Source organism: Pholis gunnellus (assembly GCF_910591455.1).
Source record: "Pholis gunnellus genome assembly, chromosome: 15".
NCBI classification, from domain to species: domain Eukaryota; kingdom Metazoa; phylum Chordata; class Actinopteri; order Perciformes; family Pholidae; genus Pholis; species Pholis gunnellus.
Window position 1 is genome coordinate 13,929,585 of NC_136542.1, and position 22,673 is coordinate 13,952,257.

The 22,673-nt window shown below is 43.6% G+C and overlaps 2 protein-coding genes across 2 annotated transcripts; both read left to right on the forward strand.

Annotated features, from left to right (window-relative positions):
- Nucleotides 1-5,216: 5,216 nt before the first annotated feature.
- On the forward strand, nt 5,217-8,061 carry cyp1c1 (cytochrome P450, family 1, subfamily C, polypeptide 1). The gene has a single exon (XM_079174398.1). The coding sequence runs from the start codon at nt 5,423-5,425 to the stop codon at nt 6,998-7,000; it is 1,578 nt and encodes a 525-aa protein (XP_079030524.1). The 5' UTR covers nt 5,217-5,422; the 3' UTR covers nt 7,001-8,061.
- A 1,081-nt stretch (nt 8,062-9,142) lies between these two features.
- On the forward strand, nt 9,143-12,317 carry LOC306707092 (cytochrome P450 1B1-like). The gene has a single exon (XM_079174399.1). The coding sequence runs from the start codon at nt 9,316-9,318 to the stop codon at nt 10,888-10,890; it is 1,575 nt and encodes a 524-aa protein (XP_079030525.1). The 5' UTR covers nt 9,143-9,315; the 3' UTR covers nt 10,891-12,317.
- The last annotated feature ends 10,356 nt before the right edge of the window (nt 12,318-22,673 follow it).

Here is a 22,673-nt window from a genome sequence, read left to right on the forward strand (position 1 = left end):
TATAGTTCTTGGGACAGGAGGTGGGAAATGCGTAACGTGTACCGATTCTTCAGCCCGTCTTCGATGAGCTGAGTTGGGGTCATCTGGAAGCCATTTCTACTTGTGCTTTCTCCCTCGTCTCAGTTTAATCTCTCAGTGCAGCCCCACACACACACACACACACACACACCCCTCCCCCTGCCGCCCCCCCCCCCCCCCCCCCGCTCCCTTGGGAAGCCGGAGTTCAGCGACCAAGCTCCGCGCACGCCACCCCGGCATGGCACGCAAGCTCATCCCCGCTCTGCTCCCCTAGCACGCAAAAACCTTACGGGATTAGAAACAAATATCCCTATACTGTACATAATACATGTCTCCTGTCCTGGGTGCCACATTAAGTGAAGATCTATCACGCAGCCTGCACACAGTGAAGAGGGAAAGTGTCCGGTACAAGAGGAGCGTGGTAAAAGAGAAAAACAGGCTATTATTCTAATAAATTAATATATTAATAATCAAAAAGTTTGTCTGTAGTTGCCTGCAAATTGACCTTAGTGAACTTTCTTATGATGTAACTGTTATTACTAGTTTATCATCCCTGTGGTTTTGTTTTTATATTTATGGAGACATTTGAACTGTACTTTTAAACTGATCTAAGTGCATGCAAGGACAACTTTCATTCCTCCGGATCTTGAAAGAAATGACTGCGAGCCACTGCGAAAGAACATTTCATACTAAAATCTCGAAATGTCTGGAACGCTGAATGATAGAAGTGTGAAAAATGTGTAGTGTGGGTGGTCGCAGGATTATATCAAACCCTTAACCTTGAATGTGTCGCTGCTTTATTCAACTGCACCACATGAAAGTGCAGCATGTGTAGGAAAATATTGTGCTATGGTTAAAAATCATACTTTTGGGAAGGGTAGTCCCTTCCACGTCTTCATGGTTTAACCAAGAAACCTTAAATCATTCCAGGAAAACATTCTCCGAAAGTAGTGCTTTCCTCTTTCATGTGGGCTGTTTGATATTGCCGACCGCGACACATCTCTGCACAGCAGGTCTAACACAGCGGAGCAATCAGAGATAACCGTATTTTCTTCCTTTTACTCCAAATCCAAATGAACACAGGACATTGGACCTGCTGTGATACTGTAATCCTCCCCATCTGACTTCAGGTTGTCTGGGCCTCTTTTCATTCCGAGTGGTGACATAGAGGTTTTGACAAGTACACAAACAAGGAACTGAATTCCCAATTATTCAATCTTGTTTTGTGTGCCTGGGGTTCGTAGTGTGTGGTGAAATGTATACGTAACGAAATACATGCAGATTAGTCATAGTGTACAAGCTTTGTCATTTTCTTTTTTTTTTACAACGTTGAACATGGATTTGGAGCAAGATCCCCTCTAAGCATGGATTTCATTTTCCATTTAAGTATGATTTGAAACCTCAATGCAATACTTTCAACCATTCAGATTCTGGATAAAATCAGCAGTGTTCTACTTTTGGATTATTGTGAAAACATTTGTTAAATATCTAAATATTCCACAGCAGTGCCTTGAAAATCAATGGTAAACCTGCATTAAAGGATGTTTTTTGAGCAGCACAAGTTGTATAAGACAACATTGGCATATTTTAACAATATAGAGTTGCTATGGTGAACATGTCAGCATAGTTTCCTATTCACACATCCAGAACATACGGGACAACATTAGCATTGGGAGGCTTGTTTGTGGTCCCCTGATTTGTCTCCTTTTCACGTTTAACATAATCCACACCAGGTGAAACGATGCCCTCTAAGGCTTAAGAGCAGAACTCAACAGCGTAGTGTTTTGTGTGTGTGTGTGTGTGTGTGTGTGTGTATATGTAAAAAATACTGCTTATTTATCCCACGTTAACCACCAGTCCATTTGGTATCACCCCACCGAAGTGAATTGTGCCTTTGCATGTCTTTTCTCAGGCTATTTACACAAAAACAACAATCATGTCAGTCAGTAACTATTTTTCCAAGTGTTTCTCTTTCCTCGTATTCTAGTCTGGCAAGCTAAAACGTCCTCATTTCAAACATCACCATCTCCAACTAGCAATGTCCGGTGGTTACCTCCTGGCTGCCTGACATGGCTTTGGCCCAGAGGATGTTTCTGTTGGTCTGTTTATTGGTTTGTCGGGTTGTTTTTGGCTGCAGCTTTTTTTAGTCTTGGCTCACCTTTGTTCACTACAAGAAAAAAAAACATATTTTCTCAAATCCCTGCGTTCTCTCTGCTCTTCCCTTTCCCAAGTTCCACCATCTCCCCAACTGCCTTTTGGACCCCTGGCTTTCCTCTCGCCTAACCCCCCCCCCCCCCCCCCCCCCCCCCCGTCACCCCCCCTCCCCTCCCTCTTCCTTCCTCCCTGTTGGTGCTGTGCGTGACAGTAGCTCACTGAGAAGTGGAAATGAGACTAGTAAACAATGATTAGCTCCAGAGCCGGGGCAGCCTGGTCTACCATTGGCCCTGTCTCCAAACAACGAGCGCCCACCCGCCAGCACATGACATGCAGCAGCCTATAGACCCCATCCCCGCCCCCCCGCCCCACCCCACCCCCTCTGAAAACTCCCCCCTCAGCCAGAGTCAACGCAGGGTCAGGGCAAACCTTTCACAGCCAGGTTACAAGGGGTAATCACAGGCAAACACAGCAGCCACACGCAAAACGCACACACGACACCCCCCCCCCCCCCCCGCCCCCGTTTCAAACCCGGGCCTCCAACCCTCCCACGCACGCACGCACAAACCCTAACCCCCACTCCTCCTCTCCCGCCACCCAACCACCCCCTTCCTCAGCCACAAACCTGGCTCTAATTAGCGTGATGGGGATGCAAGTGGCCACATGTGTATGAGGAGCAGACTCAGGCGAGGAGGAGGTAGTGGTGGTGTTGGGGGGGGGGGGGGGGGGGGTCCCCTATAGGAATAAAGGAGAGAAGAAACAGTCATCCCCAGTGCAGGCAGTGTATTCGAAGACATTGCTATGTCTCTGGTTAACCGAGGAATCATTCTGGATGCTTTGGTGCTCGGCCACACCGCATTTCTCAAGACAAACAGCTCTCAGGCAGAGCTCGGAACCAGCGAAACTCTCGACATCTGTAAAAGGCTGTTTAAGGACCATTATTGTGAAATAATGACACATAACACATAATGTAGTTACACTTAAGTTACTGTTATTGTGGCATTTCTGTTTGTTTTCACAATTTGAGCATGCTGTGCCTATAAAATCTGTTATTTATCAGATAGTTTGGGTTTTTAAATCAGCTATACATACGTTTGTGAGTGTGGTTGGATTGCGAAAGTGTAACTTAATACACAAACCTATCGTTGTGTCCATTAAAGCACTGAAACGATTGCTTTGCAGATCCAGTCACTTAATCTCAGGGTTATAAAAAAAATCCACTGTCACAAATTAAACCTAATGGTGAATTATACAGACAGGACAGGGTTAATGTTCTATATGATCTGTGTGCTGCATATATAATGACACATTCTCCTGCCTCCTTGTCTGCCTCCTTTGTATTTATAATTTGTTTTCATGATGGGTTCATAATGGACCCATAGCTCAGTGTCAATAATTGTAAAAGATGTAATTTTCAACATTTGCCATCATTCTCCTCCATTCCTCCCCCTCCTCCTCCCTCTCCTCCTCCTCCTCCTCCTCCTCCTCCTCCTCTCCTGCTGATAATAACTGACTGTGCTTTTGTGGCAGTGAAGTTTCTGTCCCTCTGACTAAGCACTTTGCTTCGGAAATATTTTATACCTTCGATTAAGGTCATTACCTCCCTGCAAACATAAAACTTCACATCTCTCTGTCTGTCTGTCAGAACATTTAAGCACAATACTCTTTACTTAATATGATGGTGCAACAGTAAAAACACAGAAAAGAAGTATGACTAGGCTTCAGATTTCCTCTTTGTTTGTGCTCAGTGTAATGTGAGTTTTCCTAATTCCCCCATATTTCAGGGGAAAGTACTGGAGCTCGAAAGGAGAAGCACTGTGAAAGGGGGCACCAGCAGTTTGTTGTGGTATGATGTAAGCTGGAGTGTCATACAAAACTTCAGTTCATGTGCTTTAACAAGACATAGAAATTTCAAGTCTCAATATTTCATGGTTTGTCCACACTGAGTTTTGCACTAGTTTAAGATTTCAGTGAAATGATTCTGCCAACTGTCAGACCGAAGTGAAAAATCTGTCTGGTTGAAAAACAGAAGAATCAAATATATGACTGAAATATTTCCATAGGGGTCATTGAGATAATATTGATCTTGATGTTTATGTGATATTTTAAAATCCTCTTTTAAATACGAGGTTTGATTTTTGTTGTTCTTGTGCATCAGCTTTTTCATTTCAATCACTGGTATCTTCCCTGTTGATTTCAAAAATGAATTAATGAATGACGTTTTTCTTTTGTTTGGCTATAAAGCTTTAAATAAAACGTTTACGTCCGGTCTTTAGAGTTGGGCTGTGTAGTGCGCAACTTTCTCACAACTTTTTTTTCTGCCAAACTAACTGAACCAGAAGAATCAGAGGTAAATACAAAAAAAATGACAACATAGGCATTTGAAATCGCTGAATTGCTCGCGACAGACTAAACATATATTTAAGCGTATCATTAATGACACGTTACTGCATATAGATTACATCTGGTTCAATTCCCAGAGGATGCTTTAGCATGCGTTTTAAGCAGATCAAAATTCTAATTAACTGAATAACTTTGTAATGTCACGTAACTGAAACTATAAATACGCTTAAACGGACCTTGTAGAACTTTAATTGTAAGCTCCGCAAAGAGTTGGACAAACCGTATGCAACCAGGGCTTTTTCTTTCAAGCCAAAGTGCGCCCGCTGAGTCCTCCGCAGCTAGAGAATAAATCACGTTAGAAAGATACACTTTGAAACGCAAACTCTGCCAGTCCTCCAATTAGCAAAACAAATTGACTCGACACGTTTCCTACTGAATCGGTCACCAGTTGCTGACTCTGTTTTCTCTGCAGCGGACAGCGGTGGTTCACGCTGCACGCTCACGGTGTCCCCTCGACGCTCTCAAGCGCGCGCCTCCAAACGGCGAGCGACAACGCGGAGATGATACAGTGGGGTCTGCAGGGCTACCACAATGGGAGGAGTATGGAAGTTATCCTGAGCCCTGCCCACCAACAGCAAAACATATAAGAAGCTGGAGTGAAGCAAAACGCAGGCACTTAAGCCTTAAATCTTCATGAATAGACTGACTAAAGACAACAAAAACTTCACCTTTACTCACTTCTTTCACCAGTTACTTTAGGTTCTCATCTCTATGACCTCACTGGCTTTTGATTGAAATATCTTAACTATTTTTTTCTCATCTGATATGGATATTTTGATTCATTTCTTCTAAGCATACAACTGAACAACTCTCTCTCTCTTTTTTTGTGTGCAGAAAATTTTACAAAATGGCACTGGACACAGAGTTTGGTGTGAAGGGCAGCAGCATCATCAGGGAATGGAGTGGACAGGTCCAGCCTGCTCTGGTCGCCTCCTTTGTTTTCCTCTTCTGTCTGGAAGCCTGTCTGTGGGTCAGAAACCTCAGGCTTAAGAGAAGACTGCCGGGACCCTTCGCCTGGCCGGTGGTGGGCAACGCCATGCAGCTGGGCCAGATGCCTCACATCACCTTCGCCAAACTAGCCAAGAAATACGGCAACGTGTACCAGATACGGCTGGGCTGCAGCGACATTGTGGTTCTGAATGGAGACAAGGCGATACGAGAGGCTCTTATACAGCACAGCACTGAGTTTGCAGGCAGACCAAACTTTGTCTCTTTCCAGATGATCTCTGGAGGCAGGAGTTTGACATTTACTAATTACAGCAAACAGTGGAAAGCGCACAGGAAAATAGCCCAGTCCAGCCTCAGAGCCTTTTCCTCTGCAAACAGTCAGACCAAAAAAGCGTTTGAGCAACACATCATAGCCGAGGCCATGGAGCTGGTGCAGGTATTTTTGCGCCACAGCACTGATGGACGGTATTTTGACCCTGCTCCTGAATTTACAGTAGCTGCTGCGAATATCATGTGCGCTCTCTGCTTTGGGAGGCGATACGAACATGAAGACCTGGAGTTCAGGACCATGTTGAAAAAGTTGGACAAGTTTGGGGAGACAGTTGGGGCAGGTAGCTTGGTAGATGTCATGCCCTGGCTTCAGTCCTTCCCTAACCCAGTTCGCAGTGTCTATGAAAACTTCAAAAACCTCAACGAGGAGTTTTTCGCCTTTGTGAAAGACAAAGTGGTGCAGCATAGAGAGTCCTTCAACCCTGATGTGACCCGGGACATGAGTGACGCCATCATCAACACGATCGAGCACAAACAGGAAAGCGGACTGACCAAAGAGTTTGTCGAAGCAACGGTCGGAGATCTGATCGGAGCAGGTCAAGACACAATGTCAACTGTCATGCAGTGGATCATGCTGCTCTTGGCCAAATACCCAGACATGCAAGCCCAACTGCATGAGCTCATAGACAAAGTAGTAGGCCAAGACAGACTGCCATCAATCGAGGACAGGAGCAGCCTGGCCCACCTGGACGCCTTCATCTACGAGACCATGCGCTTCACCAGCTTCGTCCCCGTCACCATCCCCCACTCCACCACCTCAGACGTCACCATCGAGGGTCTCCACATCCCCAAAGACACGGTTGTATTCATCAATCAGTGGTCCGTCAACCATGACCCCCTGAAGTGGAAGGACCCTCACGTTTTTGACCCCGCACGCTTCCTTGCTGAAAACGGGGCCCTCAATAAGGACATAACCAGCGGTGTGATGATTTTTTCAACGGGTAAAAGACGCTGCATCGGCAACCAGATCGCCATGGTCGAGGTGTTTTTATTCACAGCCGTCCTGCTGCACCAGTGCAGCTTTGAGGGTGACCCCTCTGAGCCCCTCACTCTTGACTGCTCGTATGGGCTCACGCTGAAGCCCCTCCGATCCCGTGTCAGCGCCAAGCTCAGGGGGAAGCTGCTTGGCTTGGTTTCCCCAGCATGAACAGCGTGTCCCAATACTGTGACTCAAGGCCAGCAAACACTTTTCCACCAATGACGTTTAACAGTGAGTATCTCAATATCTGCACTAAATCCTACTGTTGTATGATTTTCATATTTAATAATGGTATTTAATGGCTATGCTAACATGGTCTGTATTTGAATTCTTGTTGGTGCAGGGCTGAGAATATGATGTCAAAGATGTAATATTAGCAACAGGTTGGATTCATGGTTGTGGAATGAGAGCATAGGTATTACATTTCTGCTTCACAAATTATTCTGTACTTGATCAGATTTTGTACATAACACCGAGTTGTGTGCTTGTATTACATCCACTATTGCGCATGTACATGTATGATGTGTTTGCAGGACATAGCTACATTCCTTAAATGTCAATTTAAACTAATATAACTGTATATGAAATGCTCGTGAATGTTGTAAAGTCACTTGATGACTTCTTGTTCTCCTTTGTAATATGTAAGAATATATTTCACCTATGCCACGTAAAGCAGTAACAAAATATTTTTTTATATCTCCAGATTTCAGATGTGACAATCAATGTAATGAAGTTTAATGTATTTCACTATCTACTGTACTTAAATCATATGAACACATTAAACAAAGAATGCCGATCAAAAGTGGAGGAAATGGGCTGGCACGTTTGTGAAGGAGGAAGTCTTTCATCACGGGGCATCCATCACAGTCTTCAGGATGAAGAAGAGACACGGCCATGAACCACGAACGCTTCACTAACTCTATGCACCCAGGGTTCAGACTTACTGTATAAGCACTGCAGCTACCCCGATCCAAACACACAAGTCTCACCAGTACAACAAAACCACATGTGCAGCAAATTTCGTTCACTTGTGAGGCATTCTCAAAAACATGTTTGTTTACAAAGTCACTTTTTTCAAAGCTATACATGGATGTCACTGCACTCTCTTTAAGCCTCTGCATTCAGGAAATGATGTGTTTCTCTGCCTTGAATGTTTAAGCGTTCCTCATAGAGGATATTATGTTATCAATATGTTGCTTTATATGGTGGAAAAGTGGAACAATAAGCTATACAGGAAAAATAATAAAGTGAATTGTCAATGGTCAGTGTGTCTGTTTAATTGTCACAAAATCTCACAATACACAAACTTGCTGAGCCAGGTGTTCATGTCGAACTAGAACTACATGTTCAGTCTCAAAGCGTTTTTTTTTAGCGAGTGTTGGCACTGTCAGATATGTGCAACTACTGTTTAGATGTCGGTCATTACTCATTGTTACAAAAATACAAATCTCTGGAATACTCAACTTGTGGCTGAACATCACTAAAACCAAAGCTGATTCTTCCTTTTGTTGCACAAGCACCCACATAAGCAGATTTACATGGAAACTGAACTCTCTTTAAAACTATTTTGACGCAGCCACAACTCTGCAGCTACATTATCTCGGTGACTTCTGTTTAAAGAGATATTATGCCAACAATAATGTTGTATATATGTTTTTATGGCGCATAATAAATCGTGCTGTTTGGATCTGTTCAGAGTTTGGATCTGAAGCCCTCAGCTTTCCTGGTGATATCACAGAGCCCTTTCCCCTGTATGGTTATAATTAACAGCTTGTCTGTAAATAACAGAAACCAAATCATGTTTAAAATGGCCACGGAAAGTCCAGTGCAAACAGCAAAGTCATCCAACCTCAGCAGGAAAAACAATCAACTCCAGCTTATTGTTCATTACTTAGACTGTGCGCTACCAGTTCCCTCAATCAATCAATTCCATCAAATAGCTAAACGTGCTTTTAACAACTTTATATAATACATTTCGTCACAAATACCTCTCAGGCCACACATGAGTAAAGTGTCATGGTAATCTCTATATATTTCTGTAGATTTAGTTATCTGCTCTCCTTTTCCATCATTCTACCAGCGACCCTGCTGGAAGGAGGCCTGAGTGAGAATAGGAGTCAGGTCTGCAGGCTGTGGTCAAAGTGGGAGGGGAGAGATAATAAAAAACCTGAGCTGCTGACTCCTCCCAACATGGAGATACATATAAGAAAGTGTTAAGGCTCAAACCTGATAAAGCCCTTCTCACTAGCTTCTGTGGCAGATGGGTGAGACAGCATGTGAGTGCTGCTTGCAGTAATTTTATTTTGGCTATTTCGTCAATCCATTTATAACATAGGTAGAACCAACATTAAGAATTTGTATTTTAACGTATGGAAGACTGCACAAAGAGGGACTACTGGAAATGGTGCTCCATTTTCAGTGAAAATTGCCGTTTTATTTGACGCAGTCGATGATGAGTGGACGATAAACTACAGGATAACAAAATGGCTCAAATGGACACAGAGTTCGGTGTGAAGGGCAGCAGCATCATCAGGGAATGGAGTGGACAGGTCCAGCCTGCTCTGGTCGCCTCCTTTGTTTTCCTCTTCTGTCTGGAAGCCTGTCTGTGGGTCAGAAACCTCAGGCTTAAGAGAAGACTGCCGGGACCCTTCGCCTGGCCGGTGGTGGGCAATGCCATGCAGCTGGGCCAGATGCCTCACATCACCTTCGCCAAACTCGCCAAGAAATACGGCAACGTGTACCAGATACGGCTGGGCTGCAGCGACATTGTGGTTCTGAATGGAGACAGGGCGATACGGGAGGCTCTCATACAGCACAGCACTGAGTTTGCAGGCAGACCAAACTTTGTCTCTTTTCAGGCTGTCTCAGGGGGGAAAAGTATGACTTTCAGCAATTACAGCAAACAGTGGAAGATGCACAGGAAAATTGCTCAATCAACGATCAGAGCATTCTCATCTGCCAACAGCCAGACCAAAAAAGCCTTTGAGCAGCAAATTGTTGCTGAAGCCACAGAGCTAGTGAAGATTTTCCTTAAACTCAGTGCTCACGGACAGTATTTCAACCCTGCTCATGAGCTGACAGTAGCTGCAGCTAATGTGATTTGTGCCTTGTGCTTTGGAAAGCGTTATGGACATGAGGATGTTGAGTTCAGAGCCTTGTTGGAGAAGGCAGATAAGTTTGGAGAGACGGTAGGGGCTGGCAGCTTGGTAGATGTGATGCCATGGCTTCAGTCTTTCCCCAATCCAGTCCGCAGCATGTTCAAGAGCTTCAAAGACCTGAATCAAGAGTTCTTTGGGTTTGTCCATAACAAGGTGGAGGAGCACAGAGAGACATTTGATCCAGAGTTAACGAGGGATATGAGCGATGCCATTATTGGCGTGATTGACAAGGCTGACAATGACAACGGGCTCACCAAAGGCCACACAGACGGGACCGTGTCCGATCTGATCGGTGCAGGTCTGGATACCATCTCCACTGCTCTCCACTGGATTGTTCTTCTGCTGGCTAAACACCCTGAAATGCAAACCAAACTCCATGAGCTCATTGATAAAGTGGTGGGGCGAAACAGGCTACCATCTGTCGAGGACAGAAGCAGCCTGGCACACCTGGACGCCTTCATCTACGAGACCATGCGCTTCACCAGCTTCGTCCCCGTCACCATCCCCCACTCCACCACCTCAGACGTCACCATCGAAGGTCTCCACATCCCCAAAGACACGGTGGTCTTCATCAATCAGTGGTCCGTCAATCACGACCCCTTGAAGTGGAAAGATCCACATATCTTTGACCCCTCGCGCTTCCTGGATGAAGAGGGCTCCCTAGATAAGGACCTCACCAACAATGTTATGATCTTCTCAGCAGGGAAGAGAAGATGTATTGGGGACCAGATTGCCAAAGTTGAGATGTTTTTGTTCTTTGCAATTCTACTCCACCAGTGTAGATTTGAGAAATGTGCCAACGAGGACCTGTCTTTAAACTGCTCCTATGGTTTAACGCTGAGGCCTTTACATTGCAAGATTGCTGCCAAACTCAGGGGAGAATTACTGGAAGGCGAATAGAACTCTTGTAAAACTGGTTTTCCAATTAAAGAACAGCAATGCAATATAAGGTATGTGTTCTAAAATAAATATCTATGGACGTTTTATGCAATAAGACTAAAACATGCAAAAGAGAAACTTTTTTTTACTTCTGCTGACATTTAAAATCGTGACACACAGACAATACATGTCACTCTTTTTCAAAATGTCTGCCAGTAAAAAGTATAAAAAGTCAGCAACTTGTAAATGGTATTGGAAAGCCTGAGTCATATCTGGACCCAACTGCAATTTTACTCCTCAGCTCTGAAAAACTGTGATTGACTGAAAACCTAAATATATCTGCAATGACTTATGTAAGCAGCAGAAACAAAATGTAATGAAAGTTTTGATGTGTTTGCCCTAAACCACAATTCATAATAAACCTTAAGAATGTATTGTTATTTAAATGAGGGTATTTAGTGGAGTTGCCCGAAATTGCAATATAAACTGGTGGTGGTGAATCAGTTTCACTTTAAGCATTTTGTTTTTCTCGCTGGAGGAATTATGTGCCAGCTGTGTGGTCTCAACTAAGCAGTTATTCACCCAGACACTAATTTATCTTCCCGTGTATTAAAGTTGTTCATATTTGAACTCAATACAAATACAGCATGCAAGCCATCTACATTCATGTACTCTTAATCATGCATAATGCTGTTGTATTCTGGAAATAACTCATGCCTCATATAACAAACTGTATGTCAAAAAACCTCGAATCTAATTGTCAGTTATACTGTCTCCTTCCTTTACTGCATTATACATCACTGTTCAACATCATTTGTTTGGCACATGACATTGTATGAATAATAAGCTGTGTAGAATAGCTAAATAGGGTTTTCATAATGAACCCAGTGTAATACAATATATACTCTTCGATGCACAATAAACATTTTGTATTGACTTTTTTAACTGAATCGGTCAGATTTATCCATCAGAGTAGCCAAAGTGTTGGGACAGTAGAGCGGTCAAAGAGATAATAATAGATCCTGATGTCTGGTGTCAGTACTATTGTGAAAGGTTAATATGGGTCACAGGCCCTGCATGCTCTTGTTCTCCGCCCCTTACAAGCTGTGAGTCGGTACATCAGCACAGGCAACAGTAAGAAGCCACAAGGTTCACTCGTCAATATTTAAGAGGGAGCGCGCTGTACTTTTGACGGCTGTCCTTTTTATCCCCTGAACAAACGCATTCAGTTCAAGCCAGCAGTGTTGTCTCTCATTTATCAATGAACTGAGCAGTTTGTTTTTTCTTTAACTGACATCGTAAGCAATAAAAAGTATGAAATAATAAAGAATAGAGATATAAAACATGCCAATGTGCGCATTAGGAAGGATTAACTAAATCAACATTGTCACAGAGGGTGTAATATTTTTTACTTTGAGTACTTTTGCTTATGGTACTTCTGTACTTACAGGTCCAATTTTGAATAAAAGACTTACACGTTATGGAGTATTTTTACATTGTTGTATTTCTACTTTTAAGATCTGAGTACCTTTTCCACAAATTAGGTAGTTGTCACACACAAACTCACATGAAAAAGTGATGATGACCAGACATTTTTCATGGCTTTCAAATGCTGCTTACTGGCATTCAACCTGACATGACCCACCTGTGTCTGCCATGAGGATTATTATGCTTCACATATACAGTATATGACCTTCAGTATCATAGGATTTACAAACAATTACCATCAAACACAGTCGACAACCTTTCGAAAATTCTTCCTCCTGACTCACTTTATTTATTTTGGAATAACCAAAACCACCCAATGCTCAACATTTATTTTTGCAGTAAGTATGGTCCATAAATATTAGTTTAGATGTGGGTTAGCAGCTTATCGTATCCCCCCCTCTTCCTTTTATCACCCCTTCCATGCCACATGGGAGCATTTCCTCAGTGTCTGGTCCTAGTCTACCTGCGTATTTGCAGAAGCAGCTGTGGCTGAACTCTGAGGGAGGCTTGTTTTCACTGAGGTTAATACAGAGCAGGCTGAAGACATTCTGTACTGCAACAGGCTCTCTCTCCCCTCTCTCTCTCTCTCTTTCCTTGCTCTGACACAGCGAGGACCCTAGAGGGGAGGAATGGGCCGCCTAAACTCCCCCGTTTCCATCACTGCTTCCCAAAACGTCCTTGAAATGTGTCCAGCTGAAAGACTCCCTTTCACCCCGAGTCGCCCCACTCTCCGCTCCGCATACCCCGCAGCCTTCGACCTGCCGAGTTTCACTCCTTAAAGGAAAACAGAAAAGTGTACAGGCCGAGCTTATTCACATTCTGCACGTACACGGAGCCACGGAGTGACCTCCCACAAGGTTCTCTCCGCTACCACCAAGACACAGCTCAGCACTAAAAAAAAAAAAAAAAAAAAACCCTCTCCTCTGCTCGAGGTTTGACATGCAAACTGCAGTCACTGTATGGTAGAGGACACAAAGTGAGGTAGAATTACTTGGAAGCAGACAAATACAATTCTCCAGAAAATCTCTTCCCCTGCCATCATCTGCTGCAACACAACAGAACATTGTGTCGGAGCTGGAAACGGCCTCATGCTCGTATTCAGCCAGACTTTCCCATAACGCCGCCCTCAACACCAACACACTGACCACTGCTACATTACTAATAATATAACCCACAGCATCATTAATCACTTGAACATTTTTATTTGAACAACCAGAACCAACAGCCGTTGTGGGGGAAAAAAGATGCTAATGCTTAGTAACTATGAATCAACTTTTTCCCAGAGAACACATTGGACGGACAAAGGTGACATTTCCAACAAGTCGAATAACCGTCTCTCCTCCGTCTGTTTACAGTAGCATATCTTTACAGCGTGATTTTCATAAGATATTTTTGCCACAGTTTATAGAAGCACTCTAATTGGAACCCAGAAGGGAAATTACATATTTTTCCTGACTCTTTAGTCATCCCATCTCTTCCTAGACTGAGGCGACATGTTTTGAAAGACTGTCATCCTGTCATCGGAGCACGTTGCAATGTGCAAAGCACTCCACGGTGTCCAAAACAAAATGGAAATAGCTGTAATTTGCATGCTGATTCAGTGTAATATATTCCACAGTATATGTGTGATGTTCCATTTCTTAGCTCAAAAAAAAAAAGTTTCCCCTCTTTTCAACCCCCCTGTGGAATTATGTCATAGACATAAACACTGAGCAGGGGTTATAATAATGTTCCAGTTGACATTATAATCAACTCATGCCACCTTCAAGCTTGGTATCCCGCTATACACTCTGTTTTAGCACATTACTGACATGGTGTGCAGCAATTAGTAGTCCTTCACTTTGAGTTTTGGAAAAACATAACCATAATAAATACATGTGAAGTGATCCTTTTCAATACACAATTACCCAACTCATTATTATAGGGCGGGACGGCTAGCGCTTGATGTTTTGTCCGTGCCGGGATAGTGTGTTGGAGCAGTGGAGAGGAGAGGACCTTTGATATTAAACAACACAATGTGCGGTACCATTTGCCATATTTCTTTCCATATAACAAACAATTATTTTCAGGAAGTGCAGGAGGAAGTGATCCGTGATGGTCAGTATGAGAACACGGCTAGCATGTGGTTTTTGTTCATGGGTGGGAGTGTACACCACGATCTGAGACAGTCACTCATATTAACTTTGTTTCAGTGCTCATTTTTGGTTGGTATGGAAACTGAGCAACCCTGTCCAGTTTGATTTACGTTAAATAGCAATATTTACTGCCAGCGCAGGAAGCACTGTGGTGTGATGTACATAGCGTGTAGTGAGACAAAACGGACGTTACTTTATTATCAACAACGGGATTTAACACAAGCAAACAAAAAAAAAACTCTTTACCTGCCAAACCAAGAGAAAATTAGAGTACTATAGTATGTATCCTGCAAATAGCTCATAATCTTATCTATCTCATGATAACCTCTGGTGGACCTTTCCGAGTGAGTATTTGGTAAGTAAGCCCCTGTAGGTCCAGCACCTTCAGGAGGCCATCAATCTTGTGCAGTGTCAGAGATATAGCGGTGTGTGCTCAGACGATAACAAGCCACTGGCACCACCCTTGTGTAATCCAGACTGGAAGATCTTTGAGATGCACATACAAGTATCTCTGAGAAGCAGACATAGCTGCTTTGTTTTGAAAAGGGAGGAAATAAATCAGATTATTGCTCTGTGTATTTGTTCAAGTAACATGAGAATGTTGGAAACACTCAACAGAGTGACATCGCATGCATGAGTGGGGGAGAGACTTACGATAACAAGAAGACGTGCAGATCAGTGTGACTTTTAACTTTTTTGGAAGAGAAATGATATTGATGATTTATTTGTTCCGATTAAAAAAGATTAATAGGAAGAAAATCTTGGAAAAGTTGAACTAAAACCTCAAACATTCTCTCTTTGAACAGTGAACTTTCTCACAACACAAGCATAAAAGAGGGAATAAATAAAATTGTATTTACAAGATGTTGGACCCTGGAGGCTGATGATGAGCAATAACGCCTGTTTCACAATCACCAATTCAACCCAAGGGTTTTGGATTGGGGTTTCGGGCGCGGTGTTCATTTGGTAAGTTATGGTCACATTTAGAGTAAAAAAAAGACAATAAAGCAAGGTATGCTTTAGGGTGTGGCTACCTTTTGATTGATAAATCACTACAGCGAGGAGTTGTCTGTGTTTTTGTCTGACAACTTTAACCCTTCCACAATGTGTTTTTAATTCATGAAAGTTAACTGTAACACTTTGGTTGCCAAACAATGCCTCGTTCAGCGTTCAGTTGTACTTAGCTACGCCCTCTCCAGTCACCTCTGGTTGCACAAAAAAGTAGATGGCAACGGCCAAAATGCCGAAATCTTCAAAACCGTAGTCCACAAACCAACGGGTGCCGTCATAGAAACTACATACACTTCTTATATACAGTCTATGGTTGGAAGCCACAATTGTCCAAAATATTAAATTCATTAAGATTTCCATTCATTTGAGCAATCGCAAAAGCAAAAAGCAAAAGTACACAGGAAGAATAAAAAGGCTGTCCATAAACTTTCGGCCACAAGGTGTACAACAGACAATAAATGGTTAATCTTAGACTGAACATCCTGAGTCAATACCAACCCAAGAGTCTGTGTCTGTGGTCTGAAACAGTGGCCTTTGGCACAGTGCAGAGGGTAATCATCTGAATCCACAATCAATATGCAATATTTTATATTCACTGGTAAGAAGAAAAGAGCAACATACTCCCATCATTGACATCGAGGCTAATCGAGGTGCGGTCGTTCATATCCACTGAGAGAAATGACAAGAGGAGTCTGGCAGAAGGTTCTCTGTGTAATCATCATTATTCTTGATGAACAATGGTGAATGAAGAAAGACTAATGACTCTATTATCTGTCATAATCTGCATAATAGCGTCTGTGTGTGAAATTCTAGCAGCTGTATTGGGATATGAAATGTCATGTAACCATCTCCCTGACATAAACAAAAAGGTCACATGCTCCTGTGTCAAACAAGCTACCCATAATTCCTCTCTCCGCTGCGGCAGAACCCTCGTCCTTCCATCTTTCGCTTTCACGCCATCCCACTTCAAGCCCTCTTCTTGGCAAAGCTTTACGCCAGACCAAAACAATTTAGCAATAAGCTATTTGCGTTCGGAGGGATTCATTTTCAGTTGTTTTTACATTCTCCTCTGATTGCCTGTCAGAGTTTCCCCACTCGCGTAGAGAAGAAGGGTTTGCTGGAGCTGACCACTCGGCTGAAAAGACTTGGATGCTTGGAGCATGTTGTCTGTTGTTATATTTCAGTTCCTGTTATCCTGAATGACAATTTCCCATATTCTACACTGAGAAAAAAATCTAAAAATGACGATGAGGACTCCACATTTCAACATTTTTAGGACTTTTTCCTGAACATTTTAAGTTGATGTGCTTATGCATAGGGTTGTTTTTGGTTTAGAATTGTATTTCTTTGCAACGGTCTAATAAAAAAAATCAGCCTTGATGATGCAGCTGACAAATCTGTCGCAGTCAGTATCTGGAGTTCAATTCTGTTCATGTGGACACGCACGTACAGACATGCTAAGACGCTGTGTACCCTATGCTTTATTTAGCACTCATTTGCTTCATGACAGTACACAGAGTACCAATACAGCAGTACATAAGCAGTACGTATGCACCGGGAGAGGCTGGTGTGTCTTTCCCAGCTCAGTGCTCTCAGAATCTGTTGATCATGTGTGTGTTGATGGGCCAAATAAGGGCTGCAACAACTAATCAATTAAACCGATTCAAAATCGATTAGAACTAGAGACCATCTTGCGGTGGGATCACACCAGTTGCGATACCAAATCGGGCCATGGTCGTAAAGATGGGGAGGTGGGGGGGCAATGGCCTTGGCCTTTCCCCACTTTCTACCCCCTCACTTCTGGCACCCTTCCTCAGACCACACCCATTTTCAAACTTTTTTGATCTCAACTAAACCTGTAAAGTTTTCATGACTGCATCGTGCACGGTTGCGATGCTATCGCATTGACAAAATCTGTCCACAGGCACACAGGCATTAAAACACCTGGCGAAGTACTCAAAACGGCTTCCGTGGTAATTCCAGCCAAAGGAGCAAGGTTGCCAACTCTTGCGCTTCTGGCATGACACACACATTTTCAAGCTCCGTCTCACACTCTCACTCTGCCAAGGCCCATCTCACGACAAATCATGCCACCACTGACGCCGGCTTTATGCTCCACGCAGTGTCCAGGGAAGGCGAGCTGGCGGATCGGATGAAGTCATCTGCTGTCACGCGTGCTCCGCAAGTTGTCACGCCACTTGGTCGGGGCACCTCCCATTGTGCGCAGGGGACAGAGGGAGAGATGGTAGCAGAGAAGGAAGCTGGAGAAAGGGCAGACACAGGTAACGTGGAGGAGGTCAGCTTGAATAAAAAAAAGACACAAAGTTACTGACAATCTCATACTTGCACCTGCTCATTCAGGGAACACAGGAAGAAGAGGAAGAAGGTGACAGCAGGGCAGGCACATACAAAGTCAGAGTGGTGAAAATAAGCTTAAAAGGGATTTTAACAAACAACAAACACAGTTGCACAAGAAAACCTTTTTCTCAGCACCTATAATTTCCTGAATGTTTGTGATGGAACTCTCAATTTTGACACAAGGTACCCTTATGTGTCGACTACAAATAGCAATGTTTCCAACATCCAGTTATATCAAATCATTTACAAATTGATGTCAAATACAAGGAGATCCATTGTAACAAATAGAATAGATGAAATGTGATGAGACAACAAAACAATTTCGCCAAGTGGTTCGCAAAGACCAAGAAGAACTCAGCAGTGGCTTTTTGGCCGGTAAAATAGGCTGGTTGGCAAAGAGTTAGTTGGGTCTAAGTCATGATGCGCAGCAACGTCTCCTAAAGTTGGTGCAGTAGGCCAGTCAATGCTGCGCCTTGACGAGTGAATTCTACTCTAATTTAATCTAATTCAATTTAGAAACAAAGACAGAAACACCTACCGTCTGAAGACGGCAGATGTATTAACGCTAATTGGCTGAAATTAGGGTGGAAAGACACTGTAGCTTTTGGAATATTTCATGCCATTAGTCAGAGACTTCTCAGTGCATTGTTGCATCCCCAAAGTCCATTTATTTATTTTCTTTTTTTTATTGCAGTAAAAGTGGATTGTAACAGAAGATGAGGAATAAGATTTGTTTGTTGAACAAAATCCTGGAAACAATAAATCTCTTCTTATTTCTGTTTCGCAGCCCGTCTTTTTGGGACACACAGGCCCAGCTAATACTCGGTTAGACAAGCATCCAACAATTCCTAGAAAACAGATGTCGAGAGGGTGTCAAATGTGTGGGTGAGGGTGACTCTCCTAGTCGCATCACACTATAGCTATCAACTGGTTTGCAGGACAATACATCCGGTGAACTCCACGCTGTAAACAGGCATCTGAGTGGGTGCAGGGGGCCACTCGGGACAGAGCGAGAGGTCCTGGAACACAGCTTGAGCTGGAGCGGAGGTGCGGATCATAAAGAATAACAGAGCGGGGATGAAGGGTGCTTATGGAAATGCTGGGGCTAAAACAAGGTTCCGGAGACACCGTTTACTCAGCCTGCCAGCGTTAGAGGACTTGGCCCGGCGGTTCCTCTCCGAACTCGATCCCACGTAGGGGGAAAAAACGGAGAGGACTCAGAAGCCGATCGTGTTCAGAGTGTTTGTCCGGTGGCATCGTGTCCACTCAGTATTCCAGAGAGAAATTACAAGTCAAAGTCATGGCAATATTTCGGACTTTTTGCATACCGGGACATCATCTCCAGCTCATCACTTGAAAGGATACTAAGTTCACTTGAGTGCAAATCCATGCAAAGCGACTGATGACAAGAAATACGAGTTACAGCATTACATCTTTGGTGGGTGATGTCATGGCGTTATGTAAGACAGCGGTGCCCGTGCCAGACCCTCAGACAGAGTGCAGGGGAGACATTCAGGTGCATGCCGTTGAGCACGCAGCTCTCTTCTTTGCCTGCCATACTTGGAAATATTTCTTTTTGAGCTTGCTCAACTTGTTTACCCCAATAACAGTCCCAAGCCAAGCCTTTTAAAGAGGTAGGGTAGTAAAATGTTTTTTTAAATAATTATAGCTTTCATGTTTAGAATAAAACAAAACCATAAATTGAAACAGTTTCAATAACAGAACTCTCATGCATCAGTGCAGCAGCTCCTGGTGAACTGAACCATAGTGGCTGTGGGACCTCTCACATAAAGGCTGCTTTCAAACACATTTACATATTTGTGCAATTTATAGCCACTTGTCCAAAAAAGCATTTGATTCTTCTTTCTTTAGATGAAGATAAATGACTTGGTTCGGAATCATAATAGCGTGATGGATGGTAAATTATGATTTTCCTCTCGTCGCTCGCACGAGCTAGAACACGGAAAAGGACTATGAAAATAAAGAAAGACATCTGGTGACAGTGAGAATTCTTACACCCGAGCACAACCAGACTGGAGTCCAAGTAGCAGCTTGGACAAGACAGGAAACAATTGACAGGAAATTTATGATTAAAACAGCTTCACCATGCGTGCTCTTCTTTACGCATAACGAACGGTGTCGCTCTGTAAACCCACCCCAGAAACAGCGACTGGCACGATGTGCTCTCATCTGGCTGCAAGTGCAGTTTCACTCAGGAGTTGTAAAGCTGGAATTAGAAAAGTGCCATTTGATGACTAAGAGGAAGGGGAAGCGCTGGTATGAATGACAGCCAGTGACTCAGATTGCTGCACACGCACATTGGTGGTTTTTTGTCAACCAGTGCCTGTGACTCGGAGACACCAGACAGAAGCATCCACAACCCCTCATCTCACCCCTCCACCACCATCCACATGCCAAGCTCCATCGCAGTAGGCAGAGCTGGCGAGACAGGAGTCGGGATGTCTGCTCTAATTCTCAAAACTAGGATCACATAGCAGAGGAGAGCCCATTAAGCGAGTCCTGGACTTTGGCTGACTCCCCAACAGCATAGGCCTCTCATCACACCCCCCCCCCAATTCTCTCTCCGCTTTTACTCCTCCCACGCACACTCCCACCCCCTGCCGGCTCGGGTGCCAGGAACTGAAGATGTATGGGCCTCTGCAGAGAACCGCCTCCAAGGTAGCACTTCTCTCCTCTGCCAGCAAAAATAAGACATTATGCTCTCTCTCGCCTTCTCTCCCTCCCGTCTCAGCAACACAAGTCCCCCCGCATCACAGTGGGCGAGAGAGCTGCCAGGAGCTGCAGCCAACAGCTACACTCTGCTTTGCCCTCTTTTTTTCTCCACGTATGGCTCTGAGGGAGATTTACTTTACTTAGCAAGAAAAATGTACGTCGATAACTGAATTTCGTTGTGCATCCCTGTGTTGCGTAGTGACAATGAATGCCCCTTGAATCCTGTCCATTTGAAAGGCAGTGCGTGTTCCCTGAGATGTGTTACTATACACAGGAGCAGACCACTAGTTGCATTTTTTGTTGTTCGCTTGGAAATAGGGTATTACATGGGCTGTAGAGTATCTGGACTTGGCCATATTTCAAAACAGATACAAATGTTGGTTGTGCAGATACACTTGGAGATGGACATGCACACACCCAAACTCAGTTGTGGGAACTTGCATTTGACTCGTGCTCATGCTGTAACCCCAGGCACTAATCGTAACCGTATCAATGACATGCTCTACAGTAATCCTTACCCTCGCTTTAACCCGGGTCTAATTATAACTCTGCTCCAAACCCCTAATCCCAGAGTGGCCCCTTTTCAAAATAATGACAAGACGTTCTAATTTTAGAGGTTATATTCTTTTTTTGGGAATGTGATCGCCGCACAGATTGGAAAAGAAGAGAAAGAACACATAAATGTCACTATGGTCGAAGCATTTGTTGTAAGGAGAAACACGGATGTCCTGCAACCCTGACAGTTCATTGCTTTTGCCTTTTGAATGATCTTAACAACCAAGTCTAGCCTATAATTAGTTCAGCGTCATGTCTTTTTATGTCTGAAAGTTTTACAGACTTTAACATCCAGTGAGCAAGTTTCTAATAAAAAATCTAAAAGCGCTTCGATATCAAATCGGTACCAACAAACGGACATGCATGCGTATTTGCCATCTGTCTTTGTGCTTGTGGTAGGTCACCATTATTGGGGCAGTCCAACTTGAATCTATCGTAGCGTAAATGTTCACTGACGTAATGGACACATCTGTATTTTAAGTCCAGTGCAAACATGTGGACATTTGAGTGCAAAGGGACGGCTGCCTGAGTCCTCCTGAGTGGACCAGCTGAGAAAACACTCCTCGCTACACACTGCGCAACATAAAAAACGTTAAATTCCATCGCTCACTTCCCACGGCACCCATTTGGTTTGGCCCGGTGCTGACATCACACCTACTCCTCATTTCATAACATACTACAGGGGAAGAGTTTAGCATGCAGTACATCACCGGCTGATTTATGACGAGTCATAAAAGGCAGGACAGATTCTGGTGCAGCGTTTGAGCTTTTGAGTGAGATAAGGAAGGACGTCAGGTGATTTTGCAGCAAAAGTATACTTAACACTTCAGTTCAGTCATATCCAACTCCATCATTTAAAGCGGATGACATGGGAAAATGCACTGCGGTGCTCTACCGCACAACCGATATCGGTTTTGAACTCAGCAACACATGACAGAAGAAACACAGCGATCTATTACTGGCCCACATTCATGATTCATTCTTCCCCACGGTTGGGGACAGTGCCCAGCCTGAAATGGTTCAGGATTTTTCTAATAAGTAAATATTGCTGCTGCACTTCAATCAATATATATTAATAACAATGGATCAAATGATTATGAGGAGTGTAATAACTGAACTTCATAAACACAGATGAAACCTGCCTAGCAGTTGTATGTGTTGCAAAGGAAACAAGCCTACCTGTATGAAGCATAGTAAGCTCGCAAAAATAACTTTGACTGGATGTTTGACCCGTTTGACTGGATTTTGTGCTTTCATTTGCGTGAAAACAAAGCGGCCAGTCCAGGATAGACATTAGAGCATTATTGTTAGCATACTGTATATAATGCTCTAATGGCTGTGGTGACTTGTGTGACCATGTCCCTACTCGTGAGGCTCGTGTGGTCACACAGTGGTTTTAATAGCATGACAGTGGTGTTAACCATTATCCCGTGACCTTATTAAAAAACTTTTTTAGCTTTTATGAAACACTCAATTGTGTTCTCTAACACACACACACACATCAAGTTCAACTTTAAGATTTCT

Excerpts from the sequence above, each read along its gene's own strand:
- cyp1c1 (XM_079174398.1), top strand. The coding sequence starts at position 5,423 with ATGGCACTGGACACAGAGTTTGGTGTGAAGGGCAGCAGCATCATCAGG.
- LOC306707092 (XM_079174399.1), top strand. The coding sequence starts at position 9,316 with ATGGCTCAAATGGACACAGAGTTCGGTGTGAAGGGCAGCAGCATCATC.